At 57.7% G+C, this 22,999-nt stretch overlaps 1 protein-coding gene across 3 annotated transcripts in view; it reads left to right on the top strand.

The window, feature by feature from the left end:
• Positions 1-8,963, top strand: part of WIPI2 (WD repeat domain, phosphoinositide interacting 2) — a 31,850-nt gene extending 22,887 nt beyond the window's left edge. For all 3 annotated transcript variants that reach the window (XM_059037354.2, XM_059037355.2, XM_067012575.1), the window contains 6 exons: positions 2,334-2,404; positions 4,608-4,715; positions 5,513-5,677; positions 6,482-6,589; positions 7,400-7,530; positions 8,371-8,963. In XM_059037354.2, coding sequence (XP_058893337.1) covers positions 2,334-2,404; positions 4,608-4,715; positions 5,513-5,677; positions 6,482-6,589; positions 7,400-7,530; positions 8,371-8,480 — 693 coding nt within the window. In that variant the 3' untranslated portion in view covers positions 8,481-8,963. The remainder of the gene's footprint in view (positions 1-2,333; positions 2,405-4,607; positions 4,716-5,512; positions 5,678-6,481; positions 6,590-7,399; positions 7,531-8,370) is intronic.
• Positions 8,964-22,999: the final 14,036 nt, after the last annotated feature.

The raw sequence follows: 22,999 nt of genomic DNA, 5'->3' as shown, positions 1-22,999 counted from the left end.
CTAGACCCTTGATGTTCGTTTACCTCATTGACCCCCTCGGTGAGGTAAACCTTTCCCTACTTCATATTGAGGGCTCAGAGAGGTTAAGTCGTCAGTCCAGGGTCACCCAGCTGGGCAGCGACAAAGGAACTGGACTCCAAGCCTGACTGTTTTAAACACTGTGCTGGGTGATCACAGCATCACCTTGTCCTTTTCTTCTCCCCTGGGAGGATCACGACAGCCACGAAACTCTGTTATCCCTTGATTAATCAGTCTTAATCTTTATGACCTTTTATTAGGTATTAAGAGGCCCTAAAGCACTTCATGGGATTTCAAGGCTAGTAAAAATAGAACATTTTTTTTCTGAACTTTAAAGAGCAAAGGCTTAATTTCACAAATTTCAGTTTGTGACCTTAGACCACCAGTGGCTTTCTCGGCACTGCTGTGTACTAGGTGCTGGGGCCTCACCGAGGTGTGTGGCTTAATCCTGTTTTCGAGGGACTGCAGTCAAGCTGTGCCCCACAGCTCTTCATTAGTTTTACACAGTAGGTATGCCGTTAAGAATATATCTAGGGCTTCCCTGGTGGCGCAGTGGTTGAGAATCCGCCTGCCGATGCAGGAGACACGGGTTCGTGCCCTGGTCCGGGAAGATCCCACATGCCGCGGAGCACCTAAGCCCGTGAGCCATGGCCGCTAGGCCTGCGCGTCCGGAGCCTGTGCTCCGCAACGGGAGAGGCCACAACAGTGAGAGGCCCGCATACTGCAAAAAAAAAAAAAAAAAAAAAAAGAATATATCTAAATCTGAAAGTTTAGGCTGCAAAGGACAAAACCTTTGCCATGGTTATTTTTGTTTTTGTTTTTGTTTTTGTTTTGCCATATGCGGGCCTCTCACTGCTGCGGCCTCTCCCGCTGCGGAGCACAGGCTCCGGACGCTCAGGCTCAGCGGCCACGGCTCACGGGCCCAGCCGCTCCGCGGCACGCGGGATCCTCCCGGACCGGGGCACGAACCCACGTCCCCTGCATCGGCAGGCGGACTCCCAACCACTGCGCCACCAGGGAAGCCCTATGGTTATTTTTGGATAACCGAAATTACAAACTTGGCGTCCTTCTCTCCAGAGAATCATCGTCTTTATTAGTATTTTCCAAAAGGGACCCATTTTATCTCCAGCTTGATTTCTAATGGCTGTGTAGTGTCCTGTTGTATGAATTTACCACGATTTATTTCACAGTTCTTGGTGCTGTACCTTTGGCTTGTTTGTAGGTTGGGGTTTTGGTTTTTGTTTTCCTATTTATTATAAACATGTCAGGTAATCTCAGTGGTTCTTAAATTTAACAGCTTGAACGTTCTCAAATGTGTACAGTATGAGGTTAAATGTCTAGTAACCCTCCTACCCCATAGATTCAAGATGCTGCCGGTTTTAAGGGGTTTCCATTCTGCTCTGTCAGACTGTGTCTCTTTGTGTTAGTCTGTTACTGTAGCTTGTAGTTTTCTTTTAATATCTAGATGTTGAAAGTACCACTCATTTTCACGTACTTGGCTCTTCTGTCTCATCAGCTCTCCCAGGTGCCCAGGTCCTGCCCTGCACCCACACATGCCCTGGGCATCTGGGGGGAGGGGTGGGGGGATCTGCATGTTGACAGCACTTCATCCCCCCGCCCCGTGTGATGTGCTGCGGCTCCCCCTTTAGTCAGATTTCCTTTTGTCCTGGCTGTAGACCTTTTTCTTCGTGTAGGTCGTCTTCCATTTTGTAAGTTTGCTTCATTCCTTTTTAGGCAATTAAGTAACATTTCCAGGTATTCAGTTGCTATTCAGCCCTTGATCAGTGGCTCCGCTTAAAGTGGGAGGAAGGGGCGTCAGGGGGGCCTCCAAGTCATGCTTAATGGTGTTTTCGGTTTTTTTGGTTTTTTTTTTTGGGGGGGGGTTGGCCACACCACGCAGCTTGTGGGATCTTAGTTCCCTGAACAGGGATCGAACTCAGGTCCACGGCAGTGAAAGCGCCAAGTCTTAACTGTTGGACTGCCAGGGAATTCCCAGGGTGGATTTTTACTAGTTTAAACCTCAGATGGCTTAGGGAAGATAGAACCATTGTATTCCAGCTTTGACTTCAAGGCCCGTAGTGTTTAGAAGAAGGAGCGAGTTAAAGCGGGTTGACGTCGTATTACCGTGTGAGCGGTGGAGCAGGGCGCGTTCTAGTGAGTGCCTGTCCGGTGTGAAGGGGGCGCAGGGGCCCCCGAGGCCACCCAACCCAGGGCAGCTGCCATCACTCCGTCCACTAAGGTCTGGTGTGCAGGAAATACAAACCTGATTCTACCCAGCTAAAATTCCTTTTTCTTTCCTTCTTTCCCTATCACAGGGGACCGTGATTAGGGTATTTTCCATTCCAGAAGGACAAAAACTCTTCGAGTTCCGGAGAGGAGTGAAGAGGTAAAGTACATAAATCTCCGAAATTGATTCTGGAGCTTCAGTTCAGCTTTCAGTTTTATACTCTCTGTGACCAACAGTGGAAGCGCAAACACTGGGGGTCCCAGTTCAGTGACCAGCATCTTCAGCCCCGCTGAGTGGTCAGGTGGGGGTTGGAAGTCTTGTCGTGGGAGGTTAGAGAGACATTTTTATCAGAGCAAACTAGGTTTTGTTTGTCCGTGATTCCCCCGAACACAGAGCCGTGGCCGGATGGCCCGCGGTTGTGGAAGGATGAGCTCGCCCAGGCGGGCGGGGCGCGTGCAGCCGGGGGCTCCTGATGCGGTCAGCAGCTCCTCCCCCTCAGGCTCTGCTCTGAAACCTGTAACCAGCGCCCCCGGCTCCCCAGCACGCCAGCACTCCAGCGGATAGCTTTGGCCCTTACAGTAGTTTCCTTCTTGCTAAAGAAACACCAAGCCACAGTCCCCGTGCGGCGCTCCGTCGTCCGCTTCCGCATCTGCAGTACCTGTCTCCTCGGACCGGGGGCCGCCCCTCTCCGGCCCCGCCCCTCTCAGGGCCCTGCCCCTCTCAGGGCCCCTCCCACCGGTGATGCCTGGGCTCCAGTGCCACGCGCCGCAGCCCTCGCCGCTCCCTGCTCACTCCTCCCTCCTGGCTCTGCGTCTCTGCCCTGGATCCTCTCCCACCCGCTCTGCGCAGCCCACAATCTCAGCCTAGACGTCTGTCTGCGTGCCACCGGTGACCCTCCCGTGTGGCCCAGGCCGTCCGCCGAGGTTCCCCGCGTTGCTCCTGCCCGCTGGGTGCTGGCCGTTCCAGCCACCGGCCGGGATGTGGCCCCGACCGCTCACCATCCCGAACACATCTTGTCCTAGTGAACATCCCGGCCTTTGACCCGGTGCCCCGGCCAGAGGGGCTCGGGCTGGCGCAGGCGGTCAGGCAGCAGGGCCGGCCTCTCCCCCGTGCGGCCCCACCCGGGTCACCGTCCAGCCTCGCGCTCACCTTGGGCTCTGCTCGTGTTCCCTGGGCTCCGTCCTTCAGGCTTGAGCCCCGTCTGTCGTTCTTTGAAGATGGGAGTATCATGGGAGCACAGCCCTGTTTGGAGCCTCTCAGGGTCGTCGTCTTGCCCCTGGGATTGTCTCCAGACCCCGAAAGGCCTTGGATTTCAAGGCCTCCCAGCATCCTTCCTTTCCAGCTGTGGTTTGTTTCCCTTCCGCGTCGCTCCCGGCTCCTTAGGAGAGGAACCTCTGTCTCCATGGAGGTCCTGGCTGTGACCCGCCGGCTCCTTAACCTCTGAGTCTGTCGAGTGACCCTGGGGAGGCCTTTCCCCACGTCCCGCGGGAACAGCATTTCCCTCCGAGCTCCCGCGGAAACAGCATTTTCCTCCGAGCTCCCGCGGGAACAGCACTTCCCTCCGGGCTCCCGCGGGAACAGCACTTCCCTCCGGGCTCCCGCGGGAACAGCATTTCCCTCCGAGCTCCCGCGGGAACAGCACTTCCCTCCGGGCTCCCGTGGCGCCTTCCCCTCAACTTCGTAGTCCCCTGCTTGCGGCGAATTCAGTTCCTTCTCACACCCCCCTCCAGGCTCCGCTGAGGCAAAAATCATACCCTGAGCTTTAGCACGCCGCTCGGTGCGTCGTGAGCTCCCGTAAATATGTATTGAATTGAGTAAAGCCCCCTAACCATTGACAGGGCTGAACACATCTTGTATGTCTAGGGTTACGAGGAAACGTAGGTTTGTTTGGTGGCTTTGGGATTTTAACAGTGATTTTTAAGGTAAACTGTACTGTCTTAGTTTATCGAAAGTTTGCTTTTAAACATTATCAGCGTTGCCAGTTTACCCTCTTCCGTGTTAAGAATTGCTATGATCTCAATTATTGGGTTCTTTTACTAAGCTGAGGGCTATAAAGCCAGCCTCATTCCGCTAAAAATGGTTTAGTGAAGTCCTGATTCCCTTAGGTACGTGAAATCTCAGAGTTAACCACATAGGATCTATTAAAGGGTGACTCGTACGTGGTGTCACCTTTCAGACGTTCTCCTTCCTTGAACACGTTTTGAGGGGGTGACTAGAAAGGACTAAGAAAGATACCAGTAGCCCCCCACGCGCCTGTCACGGGGCCCTTCCTTCGCTGTGACTTTCGTGAGGTCCCGGGGGGCACTGCTGGTTGCCCTCGGTGCCCAGAAAACAGTGTGACTCGGGCCTCGCCCTCGCCCAGGTGTGTGAGCATCTGCTCCCTGGCCTTCAGCGCGGACGGCGTGTTCCTGTCCACCTCCAGCAACACGGAGACTGTGCACATCTTCAAGCTCGAGACTGTGAAAGAAAAGTGAGTTGCAGAGGTGCATTTGTCCAGGTAACGCAGAGCGCTTTGTACGCCGACCGGGTGGACACGTGAGTGCTGTCCTGCTGGCTCCGGATCGAGCGGCGCCACGTCCGGGCTCAGCGGCGGGGCAGGTGGAGTACGGGGTGCGCGGTGAGCGGACCGGCGGCCCGTAGGCCCCGAGGGCGGTCCCCTCGGCGCCTCTTCCCCAGCCCTTCTCAGAGGGCTGCCCCGGGAGGGGTGCCTGCCCCCTGCTGCACAGAGGCCGTTTCCATCTGTGAAGCGGTTGGCTTAAGTTATGTATTGCTGCGGTGGGCGCGCGTGCACGGCAAAGGGCGTGGTCCCTGCCTTTTCTCCTACACTTGATGAGCGCCCACTAGGATCAGTATTGTTTGTAGTGTGTCTTACCCTCGGGAACGTTCAGGATGACTCACAAGCATACATACAACAGGAATAACAGCAAAGATGGGCTGTAAGCAAGTAGCAGTCGGGGTTTGTGCTGCTGAGGTTTTTGGAGACTTCCTGTTGAAAGATTGCGGGGGGGGCGTGGATTCTGGATTTGGCCCTCGTGTCCTCACATAGGCTACAGAGCAGGGAGTTAATCGTTTGCCATCGTCTAAGGTGGCCACTAGGGAGGGGCCTCAGGGTCCTGAGAGGTCATCTCTTCCTGTGCCCCCTTTTCCCTGGAGTCTGGAAAATTTCTCTTGAGTTTGGGGTTGATTCTCGCCTCGGTGAGAGTGGGACGTGGTCGTTCTCGGTGAGGGGCCCAGCCTTGTATGTCTGACAGCGCTTCCTCCTCGCAGGCCTCAGGAGGAGCCCACCACCTGGACCGGCTACTTCGGGAAGGTGCTCATGGCGTCCACCAGCTACCTGCCCTCCCAAGTGACAGAGATGTTCAACCAGGGCAGAGCCTTTGCCACAGTCCGCCTGCCTTTCTGCGGCCACAAGAACATCTGCGCGCTGGCCACGTGAGTAGAGTGGGCGCCGCCTCTGGGCCCACCCCACCCCCCACGCATCCAGCGTGAGCCGGGGCGCGGGGCGCCGGGGTAAGCTGCACACGTAGACCTTGGGTTTAGGCGGGAGTCCCAGGCGCGGGGGGAGCCGTGAGGCGGGCCCGTGCTGTTCGTGGGGCCCGGCGCTGTCTCTGCGGTGTCTGACCCTCACATCTTCCTCTTGCTGTTCCTGTTGAGAACGTTTAGAAAAACATCATCGGGTCAAGACCACGTGAGAGTGCCAGTATTTAGCCCTTGGGTCCCCCAACGCCGGCAGCCTCACGAGGCCCCCGTGTAGCCGAGTCAGCTGCAGGACGCACGGGGCCTCTCTGAGCCTCACTGTGATAATCCAAGTACAGCCACGCAAGCAAAGATTGTCTTGAAAATTCAGTGAGAGCACATCTGCACGGTTCCACGGATCTTAGGAACACTCTTCTACATCCTTTTTATCCACTTAGCATCGTTGAAAAGTTTATGAAAATATCTACCGTTAGTAATCGCAGAAACCACGAGACTGATTTTGTTTCCACCTGTTGTCCTGTGGGCCTCAGTGTTTATTCACACCGAGTTCCCCTTGGCGTTGGTGTTAACGGCCTCAGGTAGCCCAGCAGAAGCGCGATCCTCATTCTCTTACACACGGACAGCATGTCGAGTCCATGAAACTACAGCTGCTCGTTTGGGGCAGGGGGTTCCTCCCTGGCCAGGCTAAAAGCTGCTAGTTTAATAAGAACTCTGTGAAAGTTTCCGTCTTAGAACTCGGTTGCTTTTTGTTCTCACTAGAATCCAGAAGATTCCCCGATTGCTGGTGGGAGCCTCGGACGGGTACTTATACATGTACAACCTGGACCCCCAGGAGGGAGGCGAGTGCACCTTGATGAAGCAGCACAAGTGAGTCAGCTGCGCCCCGGCCACACCTCCAAGTGGTCAGGCTGCTGCCGGGCGCCTGTTGGGGGCTTGCTCACTTCCCCAGAAGCCAGGCACGCAGAGGGACGCGTCCCAGCGCGGCCGCCTGTGCTGTGTGGGAGCTCCTCTCTGCCAAGCAGAATCCCACGTGGCTGCGGACCCCGCTCTCCACGCCTCTGCCCGTTTCCGGCTCAGTCGCTGGGCAGAGACAGGAGCGGCCGGTGCGCACTGCTCTCCCTGTGGGGGGGCCTCTGGGCCCCCTTCCCTGGAGCCGGCTCCGCTAAGGACGCAGCTCAGCATCGCGCACGGAAGGGATGGCCCCAGGGTGCTGTCCACAGCGTAGGGCACGTTCTCTGAGAGCCGGCTGTCTCGCTGAGATGCAGCTTTTCTCTTTGAAGAGAGGAATTAATATTAGTCAATGGGAAGGTAGTGCAGTTGGATTTTCTGTTTTTGCTTTTTTTCTTAAACAGCGAGACCGTAATACTCTTAGAGTCAGGGTGAACGTGGGGTGATTTTGGTTTTTCCATAGCGTATTCTGTTTGTGTCCAGTCTTTAAAAATGCGATGAGATTGCCTTCCTAGGTACAACTTCTCTCATCAGACTCAGCGTGTAGAAGCCCCTGTGAACAGCCTCGCGGGGTCACTCCGCGGGCAGGGCAGTGTGACGAGCGCGTGCGTGTCCCTCCCGTGAGGGGCCTTTGCCTTGTGGCTGCAGGTCCACCCCAGCTGGCCCACGGGCTGTGTTGTCCTGCTGCCCCTGCTGCCCCTGCTGTCACTTTTTCCTCCCCCCTTCCAGGTTGGACGGCAGCATGGAGACGACCAACGAGATCCTAGACTCCACGTCCCACGACTGCCCCTTGGTGACGCAGACGTACAGCACAGCTGTGGCCAAGGGTCCTCACGTGCCTTCGTCCCCGACGGCGCTGGGTAAGGGCTGCGGACGGGCCTGGAAGGCAGATCAGGCCAGGCCCGTGGGTCTCCTACTTCGTGCTCTCACTCCCACCAGGGCTGCCCGCCTGCCTCGTGCCGCGGGGACAGGGCGGGGGCGGGGCCGGGGCCGCTGAGACAGGCCAGCTGCTGGCAAGTGCGGTTTTCAAGGCCTCTGGAGGCCGAGCTCGTTTTCCTCATCGCTGAGGAGGCAGCCGTCCTCGTGGTTCTGGGTGCGCGTGGACTGTTCCCCGCTTGCCGCCCCTCAGCTGGAAAGCTGCCCTAAACCCTCAGTCTTTACCCTCCCGGCCGTGGAGTCATTCAGCACGCAGGCCCTGCCGGGAGGGGGGCAGGAGGGCGTGGGGAGGCCCTCGGGCAGACACGCACAGCGGAGACGGGGGCGCCCTGTGAGCCGTCTGCCCCCGGGCTCAGCGGGGCCTCACCCGGATAACGCTTAGTTGTTGCTCGCGCTGTTGCGCTCTAGAGATGAAGGCCTCTCACCGTTAGAGGAGGCGGAGTGTCACTCTCCCTGTCCTCAGCGTCCCGTCGCGCCCGTCCGTCCGTCCCCCCGTCTCCCCCACCACTCACCAAGGGTGGTTTGCAGCCTGTCCTCCAGGGCCCTGTTAGCACGCCCGCTCCTTTCTGACCTTCGTGGGTCTTGGAAAGTCAGCGACTTCCTCTTCAGGTGCCTGAGGCTGCAGAGAGCTTGCTGGTCAGGGGAGAGGCGAGAATTCCAAGGCTTGTGGGCTCTGAGCTTCCTGCCGGCCCAGGTCCCGCCTCGGGTGTGGCCTTGGGGTCTGCCCGCCCCGGCCCGGCCTGAAGCGCCCGCTCTCTCCGCAGCCTACGCGGACGAGCTGGGCGCGGTGGGCGGCGCGGGCCTGGAGGACGAGGCCGGCGCCCTGCGGCTGGAGGACAGCGAGCACCCTCCCATGATTCTCCGGACAGACTGACCGTGACCTGTGAGCTCTCCAGGCCCCCAGGCTGACAGGGCCGTGCGGCATGTGCTGCTGTGAACTTGGACCGGAGGTGGGGGAGAGAATGGCAGCGACTCTTCAAAAGGAAAACAAGATGGTAGCTGTAGTCTCTTTCCACACTGTCGAGAAATAACATTGGTTTCACTTCAGTGGCTTTCAGTCCTGCTTATGAATTTCAGCTTTTTGTTGGTTTTCTCATTTTGCCAAAATTAACTGTTTGGTGAAGCCCTTGAAACCGCCTTGCTTTGCATGTATCAATGTGCCGATCCAGCCTGGGAGAGCTAGAGCCGCTTCCGAACAACCTGCAGGCGTTTGTGTTTTCAGTCCGTGCAGGATGAGGAGCGGAGCGGCTCAGGCGGGGCCAGGTGGCGGCCTGGAGGGGGCGTCCTCTCTCCCTAGAGCCCCTCCGGGACCACTTGCCCCGTTTTATTTTGTTAATTAAATGTTTTCCAAATTGGATTTTTCTGGGGTTTCTTCTGCGGTGGATTTTTGTTTCTGGTCTTGTTTTCCATGTGGGTGTTAGAAGAGAGAGGTTCTTCCCGACGTTGAAAACCTTTTTCTCTGATAGCATGTGCGCTTGAGAGGCCGCCGAGGACCCAGCAGTGTGAGGGGGGCCATGTGGGTAAATCATCTGGTCTTTGCTGCGATCTTCCTGTTGAACAACCGTGTGTGTGTGTTTTTGTGCTTATTTTTTTAAGGAACGTTTGTAGTTGCTTCTTTGCCCATAAAGCACAGAATTCAGATGTGACAGGCACCTGAATTGTGCTCTTAGCTTGAGCTCCACTGTCTGGGGGTGGGGGGGGTCCTTCTTACCTGTGTCAGGAGGAGGAGAGAGGAAGCTGGCTGGAGACACCTTGCTTACAGGGTGACCTGGGCCTGTCTCTTTTCCTCTTCAAAATCGTTCAGCAAAAGTGATGAGAGATTGTGGTCACAAGCTCAGTGTTTGCCTGGCTTCCCTTCTCATTCTCATAGAATTTAAGCAACCTCAAATACCTCGAACTCTGCATTCCAAACCAAGAAGCATAGCAGTTAAGGTTTTGAGGGATTTTAAGAGGAGTTGGTGGCATGAAAGTTGGTTCTGCCTTCTTGGGGATGGTGACGGTTAAGGATGGAAGCGGAAAAGCGACAGTGTCTGCCTTCCCTCTTCTTCGAACGGGGGAAGGGTCTGTGGTGTCTGTTCCGGGTCGCGGCGGTCGAGTGGCTTGTGACGGGGAAGCAGTTGTCAGACTGACTGCCCCCTTCCGGTGGCCAGCTCCAAGGTCAGTCCCCGACCCTCACGCTGCCTGTCCAGTGGCTGGCCCGGTGCCAGGGCTGCCCGGGGCGCATGTGACTGCAGCAGAAATCTGCAGAAACGCTCACTGTGGCAGCGATGTGAAGTGCTGTGTTAGAGGAGAAGGTGGGAACATAGCTTTCCCCCGAAGCCTCCGCGCATCTGTCCTGGATCCCTGACTAAACGGGAAGCCCCGGCGATGGGTCTGGTACCCGGCCCCCTGCTGAGCCCAGAGCGAGGACAGGACAGAGGGGCCCGGCAGCCCTGTCCACCCGGCCATGCCTGGAGCTCCCTCCCTCTCTGCCTCTTGAAGCAGGCTCGGGTCCGTCTCCTTCGTGCCGGGAGCGCCGTGGCTGCTGTGACGCCCAGGAAGAGGGCAGCCTCCCTGTCAACCGGTCCGGCCCTGCTGGTCGACTCCACGCTTGGGGTGATGGGGGGAATGAGATCTGCTTCGCCGGGTTCTCTTGTGAAAGGCACGTGGTTTCGTCGTTCTCTGGGGTCAGTCACCCCAGCAGAGGGGTCGGCGTCAGTTCCCCCCTGGCGTGGGGCCCGGCCGGCCCAGGCGCTGTCTTCTCGGCCGTGAGAGCCCTTTGCGCGTCCGGGTCACTGTAACCCCCGCGCCGCCGAGAGGGGGCCCGAGGATTCTTGGTTGCGAAGAACTGAAAGGATGGGTGGGTGTTTGCTGAGCAGCCTTTGGAGGGCTGGGCGCCCCTGCACTTCCCTTTGGCTGTTCCACTGCCCGAGGGTCCCTTCCTCTGCTCCACGTGTCCCAGCGCCACCGGCCTGAGGCCCCTGCAGGAGGCTCGCACAGGAGGGGCAGAGGCCGCTGAGTGGTCGACGGCAGGACTCTGCCAGGACGAGGGGGGACTCAGCCAGACCCAGCAGAGCAGGTGTCCTGGTTGGCTGAACCCCTCAACTACACACCAGTGTTAATTTTTTATGTCATAGTTTTCCAAACTTAAGATTACTTGTCACTGCCGGGAAACGTAACGGACTTGCATGGATCGGGACCAGATCTTCTGTACTTTCTGAATGATGGGGCCAGGCGTCCGCTTGAACCTGGAGTTAGGACTGAATTCAGCCCCCGATTCTACCACTGCTGGCGGTGGCGCCTGGAGCTTTAGGCTCCGGACTGGACAGCGGGAGCCTTCCCTGCCTCACAGCTCTCGTGAAGTGTGACTCGACGTGGGCACCCAGCCAGCGTTGAAACAGAAACCCGTCTTTCGGAACTGAACGCATCGTTTCCTTCAGCTCTGGTTCCTGAGCACAGAGCCGGTGGGAATCAGTATAAACCACTTTCACACACCAGGTTCTGTGTGGTTCCCTTTCGTCCCCTGGACGCCCAGAGCAGTGGGTGGACGCGGGCATCGGTCTGGAGACTTGCCGAGTCTCGGACGCCAGCTCCACCCCTGTGGCTACAGTTCGCCACCAGACCCTGGGGCCTGCGCTCTCGTCCCAGCACGAACCCCCTTCCGGCCAAGACGGGACATGAACTCCTGCCTTCCTGGTGTCACCTGGAGCCTCCAGCCCTGCCCCTGTGTCAGGGCTCCCGGCCCAGCAGTGGGCGACTGAGCTCTGCCTGCTCACGGGTTCGTTTGGGGAGGAGAGAAGAGAGAGAATCTCATCTCTGCCACGGCCAGCGGTGAGCACGTGCTGAGGAGACGAGAAGAGCCCAGGTCCCTGCTTGGCAAGGGAGCGCGGGACGGCCAGCAACGGGGTCACCTTCCTGGCCTGTTGCCTGCCGGCCGCTGCTGCTCCAGTGACGCGCTGGCGCGGGGCTGCCCGTGAGCCGTGCTCGGCCGTGGTGTTTGTCCCTCCCCACAAAGAGAAACGTAGGTCCTCTTTTTTTGTTTTTATTTTTTTTACGGTACGCGGGCCTCTCACTGCTGTGGCCTCTCCCGTTGCGGAGCACAGGCTCCGGACGCGCAGGCTCAGCGGCCACGGCTCACGGGCCCAGCCGCTCCGCAGCACGTGGGATCCTCCCGGACCGGGGCACGAACCCGCGTCCCCTGCATCGGCAGGCGGACTCTTCAACCACTGCGCCACCAGGGAAGCCCTGTAGGTCCTCTTTTGCATGCAGGGAATGACGGGATCTCTGGTTTTAAATGTACATGTGAAACCGTAGGTAGCACAGCTGAAAATCCAAATACGTTATTTTACAAGTGTACTTAATCATTCTTAAACTCAAGGCGGGCGGGCTGAAAACTTGGGCTTGGGTTTGGGTGTCAGAAATGTGAAAACAAAGTGCACGCGAGCCGTCGGCATTCGGTTTGGGGGGACGCTTTACATAGGATCCTCTTCGTGAGTAACTTGTTTCTTACTGAAACTATGTAATGACCACTAATAGCCGAGCAGACAGATGTCACTGCTGTATATTCTAGTTCTTACCCAGGTCAAAATCCTTGGCCCGTGTTGTACCTTTTTATTCTGTGGATTTTGTGAAGCACACAAAAAAATTGGATTTTGAAGCATGACCAGCCCTTAGCCTCCCCTAAGGTATCTGACCAGAAAAGTCTTTAATTTGGGAGAATTAAATCTTTTTGAAGCTCAGAGTTTAAAGAGACTTTTGATTCCTCAGCCCTCAGTCTTTTCCTTCGTTACTGAGATGTAATTTAATTATTCCTTCTTACATTTCCTTTATCGGTGAGCCTGTTGTGTGCACTGCCAGTATGTATGGGGGGAGGGGGGTGTTTGTATGTGTGTGATTGTACGTGTCTAAGCCATGGTTGGGCTTACTGGTAACATTCCATACCACGTTGGCCCAGAAAGCCCATTAATGCTGGTAGCATTTCATAACTGCATTTAGAAATTAAAACCTAGACTCCCCTGGTGGCACAGTGGTTAAGACCCCACGCTCCCAATGCAGGGGGACCGGGTTCAGTCCCTGCTCAGGGAACTTTAGATCCCACGTGCATGCCACAACTAAGAGTTCGCACGCCGCAACTAAGACCCAGTGCAACCAAATAAGTAAATAAATAATTTTTTTTTAAAAAAAGGCAAGAATGACTTGACTGTCATTCTCGGCTTTCAAAAAAAAAAAAAAAAACCTGTGTTGTTGTTTTTTTTTTTTTCATCGATTCATTGCCTACTCACAGGCCATACAGCTCATTTGTACCATATTTAAATGCACTGTCATTCTACTTAGAATATTATTGCAAAATAGCAGAATCCTGCAGCCCAACTGAAATCTTGTAAAGCTGTTCATTCAGAATTGATTTTTGTCCTTTGTGAAATAGGTTATATGCTTCTTTCTACTGGAATTCTTGGCCTTATCTGAAAGATGATTAAAAAAAAAAAAAAAAAACCCGGAGTCTCACCGGATGGTGGGATTAAGCAGGTATGTGCTCCCGGCGTCCCTGAGGCAGTGTGACTTCGTTGGTGGAGATGATCAGCCTGTGAGTGACGGGGCGGAGACGAGGTGAACCTGCTCTGCTCACGTCCGTGTGCTGACTAAAAGGGCTGGTTTGGTGGCTTCCTTTAGGAGCACATCCTTTTTTTTTTTTTTTTTTTTTTTTTATTGTGGCCGTGCTGTGTGTCTTGCAGGGTCTTAGTTCCCCGACCGGGGACTGAACCCGGACCCTGGCGGTGGGAGCACCGAGTCCTGACCACTGGACCAGGGAAGTCCCTGGAGCACATCCTTCTGTCACGGAACTGCTCTGTCACAAGTCTCCCTCCGGGTTGGAGAATCCATTCCTTTTATATCAAAACCGAGAAACGTCTGTGTTGTGTCCGCTGCCGAATCAGGCATCAGCGACACCAGCCGGGGAGATTGACAGGCCAGCTGCCTGTAGCTGCTGGAGTCGCGTCCATGCCTGAGATCTCCGAGGCCGGCCCCCTGGTGGCCGCCATCCTCTTGGAGGAGACGCCTGGGGCAGCCTTCTACTTCTTAGGAGACTCCATGAGTCTTCCTTGATTTCCTGATGTGCTGATTTTGGTTCCTGTCGAAGGGAGAGCATTTGTGATTTTCTTCCTACTGTATTAAGTTATTTTCCTTAGAGGCTTAACACAGAGAGGTACCCGAGTTCCTTCAGAACAGCCAGGTGTTTTCCTCAAGGGAGCGTGAAGGCGGATGACGGGGGTGGGGGGTGGGGTGGGGAGAAGGGCGCCCTTTTCCTCCCCGGAGGAGGTCCCGTTGGCCCCACCGTCCACCTTCCCCGACAGAGTTAGCGCCTCATCCCCGCGGGCACGGGCACACTGCCATCTGCACACAGCTGGGAGCTGGGCTTGTGGGGGATAGAGCACCTGGCATGAGAAGGCAAAGTGCGTCCGAAGCAGAGGGTGTTATAAACTCCAACCACCGTCTTCTGAGATGGTGCCCTTGGGGTGCTCTGTTCAAACCATCCTTTCAGAGAGCCCTAGAGCAAGCCCTTCAGTAAAATCAAGTAAACCAGAAGCCCTTGGCAGGTCCCCTGCCCGTGTCATCACCGCTGACCCCGCAGCAACGGGGAATAACAACCGGGCGGCTTTCAAACAGCCGCGCCTCCGCCGACATGCAGCCCCGGGTGGTGCTGGCCACCGGCTCTCCCAGCTCGTTCTCGCATCGCGTGGCCTCCCGGGGGGCGGTGCCAGGACGGGTGGGCGTTGTCACCAGCTGGGTTTGGCGAGGGCTCGGGGATCTGGAGGCTGTGACCTCTTGTGGGGGAGGGGGGCGGGAAACAGCCAGTGCCGGAGACGGAAGGAGCGATGCTGCTGTGGGCAGGTCCCCGCCACCTGTGCTTTCCAAGGGAACCTGCTTCTGCGTCCCTTCCCTTCCGCCAGGCCCGGGCAGCGCGCCCTTATCCCGCGGGTTCGGGGCTCGGCTGTGCCCCGTGTGTTTAGGGGTCCCGCAGCCGCGCAGTCCCCCCTCGGCCGGCTCCGCCCACCCGCGAGGGCAGCGCGTGCTGAGTTCTCTAGTGCTGCGTTTGCTGTGCTCTTTTCCAAATAACAAGTGTGAGTATCTTTGAAACTGAAAATCTTCTGGCTCACAGTTAGGCTACAGTTAAGGGCTCTTCCTTGGAATTCAGGGCCAGGTTTTTCCTCTGGGCAGCGGCGGCAACAGAAGCCACCGCCCCCGCCACCCCGTGGACCCCCAGCCCCTCGGTGAGGCAGGGCCTGATGCGATCTCCCAGGTGAGGCTGGGCCTGATGCGATCTCCCAGCCGCTCGCCCTTAACACCCTCCGCGGCGCAGATCCCAACTCGAGAAGCGAGAAGCGCAGGGGGAGGCCGCCTCGCCACCTTCCTCCTCCTCTCGGCCCCCAGGCCGCGGGACACGGGGTGGCCCGTCTGTGGGGTGCCCGTTTGGGAGAACTCACAGTGGGAGATACGGGAGGTGCCCGGCTTTCCAAAGTGCAGGAGGAAACCCGGCTTTGTTCTGCTTGCCGCCCGGCGTTACTGTGCTCCTGAAGGCGGCTCTCCCCTCCCTGGCGGCGCTGAGAGAGGGTCACCTCATTCCGCTGGCTGTTGCCCCGCCCCCGCCCTTGTCCCTGCAGCTGGCAGGGGCCACGTGGAAGCTCGTGGCGGCCCTCACATCACCGTGATCTGTCTCCAGTCCTGCCCTTCCCAGGAGAGGACCTGATCTGTTGCCACTTAAAAATGCAACGTGGTGCGTGGGTCCCAGCCCCTCGGATGAAGGAGGACCCCTCCCGTTGTCCCCGTGGCTGCCTGCTGTGACCTCAGACTGGAGGCAGACGGCGCACCCCCTGCCCTGTGCAAACCCCCCAGGAACTGCTGTGTGAAGTGTCCCCTGCAGGGGGCCGAGCCGGGCACCCTGGGAAAGCGGGGTGCGGGGCTGGAGAAGGAGGCCAGAGCCTTAGTTGAGGCACCCTCCCCACTCCCCACCCACTCGGGCTTCCCTGAGCCCCTTAAAGGATGCAGATCCTCTGCTGTCCGCCCCCAGCCCAGCTCGCCCAGCTCACCCACCTCCCGGGGACCCACAGCCAGGGTGACCTCTCCCAGGGTGAGGCCTCCGTGTGGCCGAGGTCCAGGCTCCCCCCTCCCAGCCAGCCCTGTGCTGCCTCTGGCTGCTGATGAGAGGCCCCCAGGGGACGGCTCGGTCACACGGAGCCTGACGCCAGCCCTGCATCCTGGCTTCTCGCCAGCTCGGTGGTCATTTACATCTTGGGCTCTGTGAGCGGATGCATCCTGGGAAACTCCACTGCATCCTGCCAGCTCTGAGGTGCAACCTGTCGCAGTGCAGTGCCAGCGAAGCGGGCCCAGCGGGTGGGCCGGGAAGGCGGCGGAGCCGGAGCCCCACCCGTTGAGGGGAGAAACTTTGCTTCGTTCCAAGTCCCATTGCTGGAGGGGTGTGGGGAGTCTTTTCTGGTTCACTTTCTTTCACGCGGCTCAGTTCTGGTTAGCGTAGGTTAGTTCCTGCTCCTTTTGCCCACGATCAGAGTGTGCGGTCAGCCCCCTCCCTCCCGTCTCCAGCAGGCGGGATGAGTTCCCAGGTTCTGGGGTCCCACACATAGGAGGGAGGGCTTGGCGGGGGTGGAGGAAATGTTCCTAAATCTGTAAAAGCCACCAGGCTGCTGGGGGAGATGATGACGCCGTTTTTGACGTGATAATTGGATAATTTCCATCCCAGAGGCCCATGAGGATTCGGCCTCGTTGTGAGGAATTGGGGTGTGGGCGTCTCCGTCCACCTGCTTCAGGGCTGGTCTGATGACCAGCGCCATCTGCCCCGGGAGCACAGAGAGGGTGGGAACGCGCAGCGCCGTCCCCGGGCCAGGGGCCTGTGCGCGCGCCTTGAGGCTGAGTCAGCCCAGCTGGCGGGCGGGCACCGCTGCAGGGCCTCCGGCAGGAGCTCCTCGGACACAGCCTGGGCAGGGGGCGTGGGCTGCCCCACCCTGAATTCAGAGGCCCCTGCAGCCCAGCCCAGGACCCGCCCCGCCCTTCGCAGGGCCACTGCCCCGACCACCCCAGCAAGAAGACCTCGGACTGAGCACGGACCGAAGGGACCAACCGGGGACACCCCGATGGCACCAGCCTCCACTAACTGAGCATCTACTGCGTGCAGCACACTTGCTGGCACTAGGTATGTTTCCTCGTTCAGCTGTCACGAGTGGGAGGCGTTGCTGTCCCTGCTGTGGGAACAGACTCGAGAGAGCAACCTGTGTGAGGACACACAGCCGTAAGTGCCAGGTGGGGTTGCTGATCGCGTCTGTAAGGCCGGGCCTCCTCTGGGCACCACTTCTCCTTCCCTGCCAGCCCTGCTGCTCTTTACCCCGCCGCCCAGGGCCGAACCCAATCGCACCCTCTCCCCAAAGGCAGCAGGCGGCTGCCTCGGGGGGCTGGTTCTGCCTGGAAGATCCCTCCACTCTCCCCATTTAGCCCCTGAGAGGCAGCAGTGGGCACTCAGAGGCCTGTGCGCGGCCTCCGTCCTCCCTCCTCCTGTCCCGCTGGCAGGACTGATGCGGGGACGGGGAGGGAAGAGGCCCGTCGGCCTTCCAGCTGGTCACCACGGCTCACAGCCCATGGCAGAAGGATCCCTGGGGCGGGGGGGGTGGAAGGGAGCTGGCGTTGCTGGTGGGGAGGGGCCTCAGTGCCCCCGGGGACCAGGAAGGTGGCTCTGCGGCCCGGCTCCACGGTCGCCTCTGTCCTGAGTCTGTCCTTCAGTCGGCCTCGCGGGGAGGCGGGGAGGCTGGGGCTGGGTGGAGGCTGGAGCAGAGCGGTACTCCTGGGACAAGATTTCCTGGGCCTGGTGAGAGCGGAGAGCGCGAGCTGGGGTCCCTGGGAAGCCTGTGACCGACCGGGTCCTGGGCCAGCATCCCCGAGTGTGGTCGCGGGCCTGCTGGCCAAGACCCAGGAGAAACCCGGCAGGGCAGCACGTGACTCAGCCATGCCGGCCGCCGAGTGAGGGGCTGAGCTACCGGGCCGGTCATACCTGTGTGTGGACGGGCCGCCCTCGCACGGAACGCAAAGCCCGGGAGGTGATGAGGGAACCGGCGCTTGGCCGGGAAGGTAGACGCGGCCGAGAGGCGTCTGCGCCCTCCCGTCCGAGAGCCAAAGGGCTGTCCCGGGAGGGTGAGGCTCCCCCGTCACCCCGCTGGCGGGAAGAGGTTCGGTAAGCCGTTGTTTTTCTCATCGGTTCTGGAATCCTGATCGTTTGACCTGTTTAAAAACAACCCCTTCGTGCGTGTTGGGATAGGGCGGTCATCAAAACCAGGGGCGGTGACAGTGCCGGCCAGGGTGCAGAGAAACGGGACCCCTCGTGCAGGGCTGGCGGCGGCGCCAGGCGGGGCCCCCACCATGCAAAGTCTGGAGGTTCCTCAACACGCGCTGGAGACCGGTACTCAGGTGGTCGTACACCAACGGTTGCAGGAGCGTTATTCTCAGTGTTCCAGAAGTGAAGCAACCCACATGTCCACAGGCGGATGGATGGGTACACAAAGGGTGGTACATCCACGGGATAGAATATTATTCAGCCATAAAAAAAGACCTCGAAAACACGATGCTAGTGAGAGAAGCCAGACACGAAGACTGCATATCGTGTGATTCCATTTATAGGAAACCCCCAGAGACAGACAGCAGGTTGCCAGGGCCTCGGGGTGGGGCGGGGGGGGGCGGTGAGGGCAAGGAGCGACTGCTGGTGGGGACGGATTTCCTTCCGGGGAGATGAAAGCATTTCGGAACTAGAAAGAGATGGCGGTTCCGCAACATCGTGAACGTTCTACGTCGTGCACTTTAATGTTGTTCATTTTGTGTTACATGAACTTCACCTCGATGTGAATAAGTAACAGCCAGTGCTGGGGAGGCAGTGAGGCCCCACTGCTGGTGAGGTGAAGCAGGGCTGGGTGACCCCTGGTGGGGATGACTCGCTATGGGCTGTCTCAGCTCGGGCTGTCTCAACTGGATACCACAGACGGGGGTGGCTTAAACAACAGACGTTTATTCTCGCAACTCTGGAGGCTGGGAGTCCAAGGTCAAGATGCCCACCGACTCAGTTGCTGGGGAGGACTCTGGCTTGCAGACCAGCCTCTTCATTACGTTCTCACGTGGCAAAGACAGAGATCTCTGGTGTCTTCTTCCTCTGATAAGGGCACTAATCGCATCAGACCAGGGCCCGCCCCTCCTGACCTGATCTGAACCTGATCGACCCCGAGGGCCCCACATCCAAATACTACCACGTGGGGGTTAGGGCTTCAACGTGCGAGTTTGCAGGAAGGGGACACGGTTCAGTCCATAACATGAGGCTCGGGTCCAGCCGGACTAGACGAGATCTGAGGCCGTGAGGGTTTCTTTTTCTTTTTAAATTTATTTTTAAAATTTATTTGTTTGTTTGTTTATTTAATTTTTGGCTGTGTTGGGTCTTCGTTGCTGCGCACAGGCTTTCTCTAGTTGCGGCGAGCGGGGTCCACCCCTCGTTGCGGTGCGCGGGCTTCTCATTGCGGTGGCTTCTCTTGTCGCGATGCACGGGCTCCAGGTGCGTGGGCTTCAGTAGTTGTGGCACGCGGGTAGTTGTGGCTCACAGGCTCTAAGCGCAGGCTCAGTAGTTGTGGTGCAGGGGCTTAGTTGCTCCGCGGCATGTGGGATCTTCCCGGACCAGGGATCGAACCCGTGTGCCCTGCATTGGCAGGCGGATTCTTAACCACTGCGCCACCAGGGAAGCCGCCGTGAGGGCTTCTAAGGGCTCTGACTCCCAGTCCGCCCACCTCCACTGGGGCAGTTTGCCTCCGGACCACCGTGATCGGCTTGTGCTGGTCTTGGCGTCCCGGAGCACCGTGCCTCTCCAGCCCGCCTCCTGATTTGAAGCAGGTTCACAACGGAACACGTGGGGCAGGAGGGCCACGTAGGGACAGATTCACAAGGAACACGAGGGGTCGTCTTGGTTGAAGACAAGCGCATTTCAGCTGATCCCTGGTTCAAACATAAACTTCAGTAACCATTTTCTGACGATAAACGTAGAGGCTCAACGTGGAACATTCCGAAAAAATAGGGCTATGCCGGCAAGAGGATCAAGGTCACCTCCAATCCCCCCCGGTAACCCAGGGCTGACATTGTGGTGTGTTTCCTTCCAACAGAGAGGTCACTTTATAAGCTGATTTCTCCACATGACCGTGCAGCTCTGCAGCAACCCCGTGCTCTCCCGCATTAGTAGCGGGGGTCTTATTTTTCCAGCCCTCCCCAAACTGGAACGTGCTCTCTGACAACGGACATGGGGGTTGGACACCAAGGTCTGGAAACGGTGCCTTCTCTGCGGTGGGCGCACAGGGCCTCAGAGCAGGGGTGGGCGGTCTGAAGCCGTGAGTGTGCGCGCACGTGCGTAGCGTGTGTCTGTGATGTACGTGATTAAAGTCTGTGAGGGACGTGTTTGGGCACCTGTGTGTACGTGTGTAGCGTGTGTGTGAGTCGGGTGTGCGTGCATGTGTGCGTGTCTGTGGGTCGGTCCATTCAGGCTGCTGTTAAAAAAATAACCAGGCACCGGGCGGCTCGAAAACAGACGTTTACTACTCCGAGTTCTGCAGGCTGGAAGGCGCCGGGGGCTCCGTGTCTGGCGAGGACCCTTGTCCTGGTTCTCACCGTGTTCTCACGCAGCGGAGGGGGTGGGGAGCTCCCTGGGGTCTCTTTTGTTAGGGACACCAATCCCGTCATGAGGGCTCTGCCCACGTGACCTAATCACCTCCCAGAGTCCCACCTGCTTGGGGTGAGGACTGAACGCAGGAGAATTTGGGACACGCGGTGGGTAGACGTGCGCGTCCGTCTGCACACGTGTGCGTTTGTGTGTGTGGTGTCCCAGCCACTGGGACTCGGGTCTGGGCTCTCAGTGGCCGTGTGGCCGTGGGCGGTTGGACGTGCAAGCCGGCAGGCCACCTCCTCCATCACCTGGTCAATGTCCCCAAGGTCAGGCGGGTCCCCTTAGCAGCCTTAGGGCTAATGGCCGGCTGTGGGGACACGTTTGCCGTCTTTTTCCTCCAGTCCCGTTTCAGGCCTCGCGCCCTGCGCCCTGCTGCTTCCCTTGCAGCCTGCAGTTTCCTCGAGAAGAGGCTATTTCCTTTACGCTCCGTAAATATTCGATAGGTTCCAAGAGTGGATGAAAGGAACTAAAAGGGTTTTGTTAGGTTTTGCAGACACAGCCATGCTATTGCAGAGGATAAATTTGGAAAATGACACCTAAGTACATTTTTCTCTTGGGCTTTTCAGGAAAGTCCTATAATCTGCCATATAGAACCAGATGAACTCAATTTGCCTATAAATTCTCACGTCCGTTTGCTCAGGCAAACTCTGAACTTGCTTTCCTCACTGCCTTTCAAAGCCCGGCCTTATCCAGTGCCCTCTCTCCTCTTTTCTGACCAGGGTTGTTTGTTTTATACGGAGCGCAGTCACTGCCCGGGAACCCTGGGAATTTTCTGCATCTTCTGCTTGGGCTGAACGTTCCTTATTGAGAAAATAGGGGACACTTGACCCCCATGGGTGCCCCCCCCATGCCCTGTGATCTCACTCTGTTTAATAGCAAATCATCAGGGACCACACCTGATTTGTGTTTCTTTGCATTATTTCCATATTTAGCTCCCCTTGACCTTTCTGAGCCTGGAGACACCCATACGGGGAGGTAATCGTTGAGTGAATGGTGATTCGATTACATTTTCATCCCAGTGGAGACCAGCCAATGCTCAGTACGACTCTGAAGACCAAACTCAAGGTCACCGTGGCTGGTCCACGGCCCTGCCAGGCAGCTTCCCACAGATGCTCAGTTCCTCCCCTTTCTTTTTCCACTTCCTGTTTCTCCCACAATAATGTTCCCTGCAGGAAAGCAGAGCCTTGCTAGCCTTAGATACATAAATGTCAAAAAGGAGCCAGGGCTTCCCTGGTGGCGCAGCGGTTGAGAGTCCGCCTGACGATGCAGGGGACGCGGGTTCGCGCCCCGGTCCGGGAGGATCCCACGTGCCGCGGAGCGTCTGGGCCCGTGAGCCACGACCGCGGAGCCTGCGCGTCCGGAGCCTGTGCTCCGCAACGGGAGAGGCCACAGCAGTGAGAGGCTCGCATACTGACAAAAAAAAAAAAAGGAGCCAGAAAAGTCAGGTGTGGCCTGAGACTCGCAAGGTAAATTTCAGGCCAGCCTCTGGCGCCGTGGGAGGATGGAGGGGGAGGGAGGAGGACGGTGAGTGGCCCAGCCGGGGTGGGGGGGGAGGTCAGCGATGATCGGACAAGATGCAGTCCATCCGCAGCCAGGAGTATCATCCAGCCGTCAAAAGACAGGCAGTGCTGACAGCGGGGGTGAACCTTGAAAACGCTACAAAGTGAAAGAAGCCAGACACAGAGGCCACGTGCTGTGTGATCCCATTTATAGCAAAAGTCCAGAAGGGGCAGATCCACAGAGACAGAAGGTACACCCGTGGTTGCCTAGGAGCAGGGAGATGGGCTTGACAGCTAAAGGGAGGGGGGTTCTTCTTGCGATGATAAAAATGCTCTAAAGTCAACTGGCGAGGGTTGCCGATATCTGTGAATACGCCAAAAAAAACCCCCACCAAACTGCATGGTGTGTGAATTCCACCTCAATAAAGCTCTTCTTAAAAAGAGAGAAAAAGGGACTTCCCTGGTGGCACCGTGGTTAAGAACCCGCCTGCCAATGCAGGGGAGACGGGTTCGATCCCTGGTCCGGGAAGATCCCACATGCCGCAGAGCAGCTAAGCCCGTGCGCCACAACTACTGAGCCTTCACTCTAGAGCCCGGGAGCCACAACTACTGAGCCTGCGTGCTGCAACTACTGCAGCCCGTGCGCCTAGAGCCCGTGCTCCGCAGCAAGAGAAGCCACCGCAACGAGAAGCCCGCGCACCGCAACGAAGAGTAGCCCCCGCTCGCCACAACTGGAGAAAGCCCGCGTGCGGCAATGAAGACCCAACGCAGCCAAAAATAATAAATAAATTAAATAACTAAATTTTTTAAATGAAGAAGGGCAGGGATGCATTTCCCTGCTTGGTCCCGCCTGGAGAGCACTGTCCTAGAGCCGGGCAGAGCAGGGCCGCTGATCTGTGCTCTGAGTCTGCAAAAGACAGCGCGGGGGGTCACCTCGTCGGGCTCGGGGGGCACCTCGCCGGGGTCGGAGGGCTGGCAGCTTGAGTGCAAGCACGCCTTCTCAAGATCTTCTCGAGGATCTCCTCCAGATCCTTAATTAGTTACCTCTGCAATATGACCCTTTTTCCAAATAAACTCGGGTTCCAGATGGACATGGATTTGGGGGAGGAAGCTATTCAAACCCCTCCCCTAGGTTGCCGTGGACGTGATTAAACCCATGGCGTTGGTCTCCAG

Source organism: Kogia breviceps, chromosome 14 (genome assembly GCF_026419965.1).
Source record: "Kogia breviceps isolate mKogBre1 chromosome 14, mKogBre1 haplotype 1, whole genome shotgun sequence".
NCBI classification, from domain to species: Eukaryota; Metazoa; Chordata; class Mammalia; order Artiodactyla; family Physeteridae; genus Kogia; species Kogia breviceps.
This window is presented reverse-complemented; position numbering and strand designations above follow the sequence as displayed.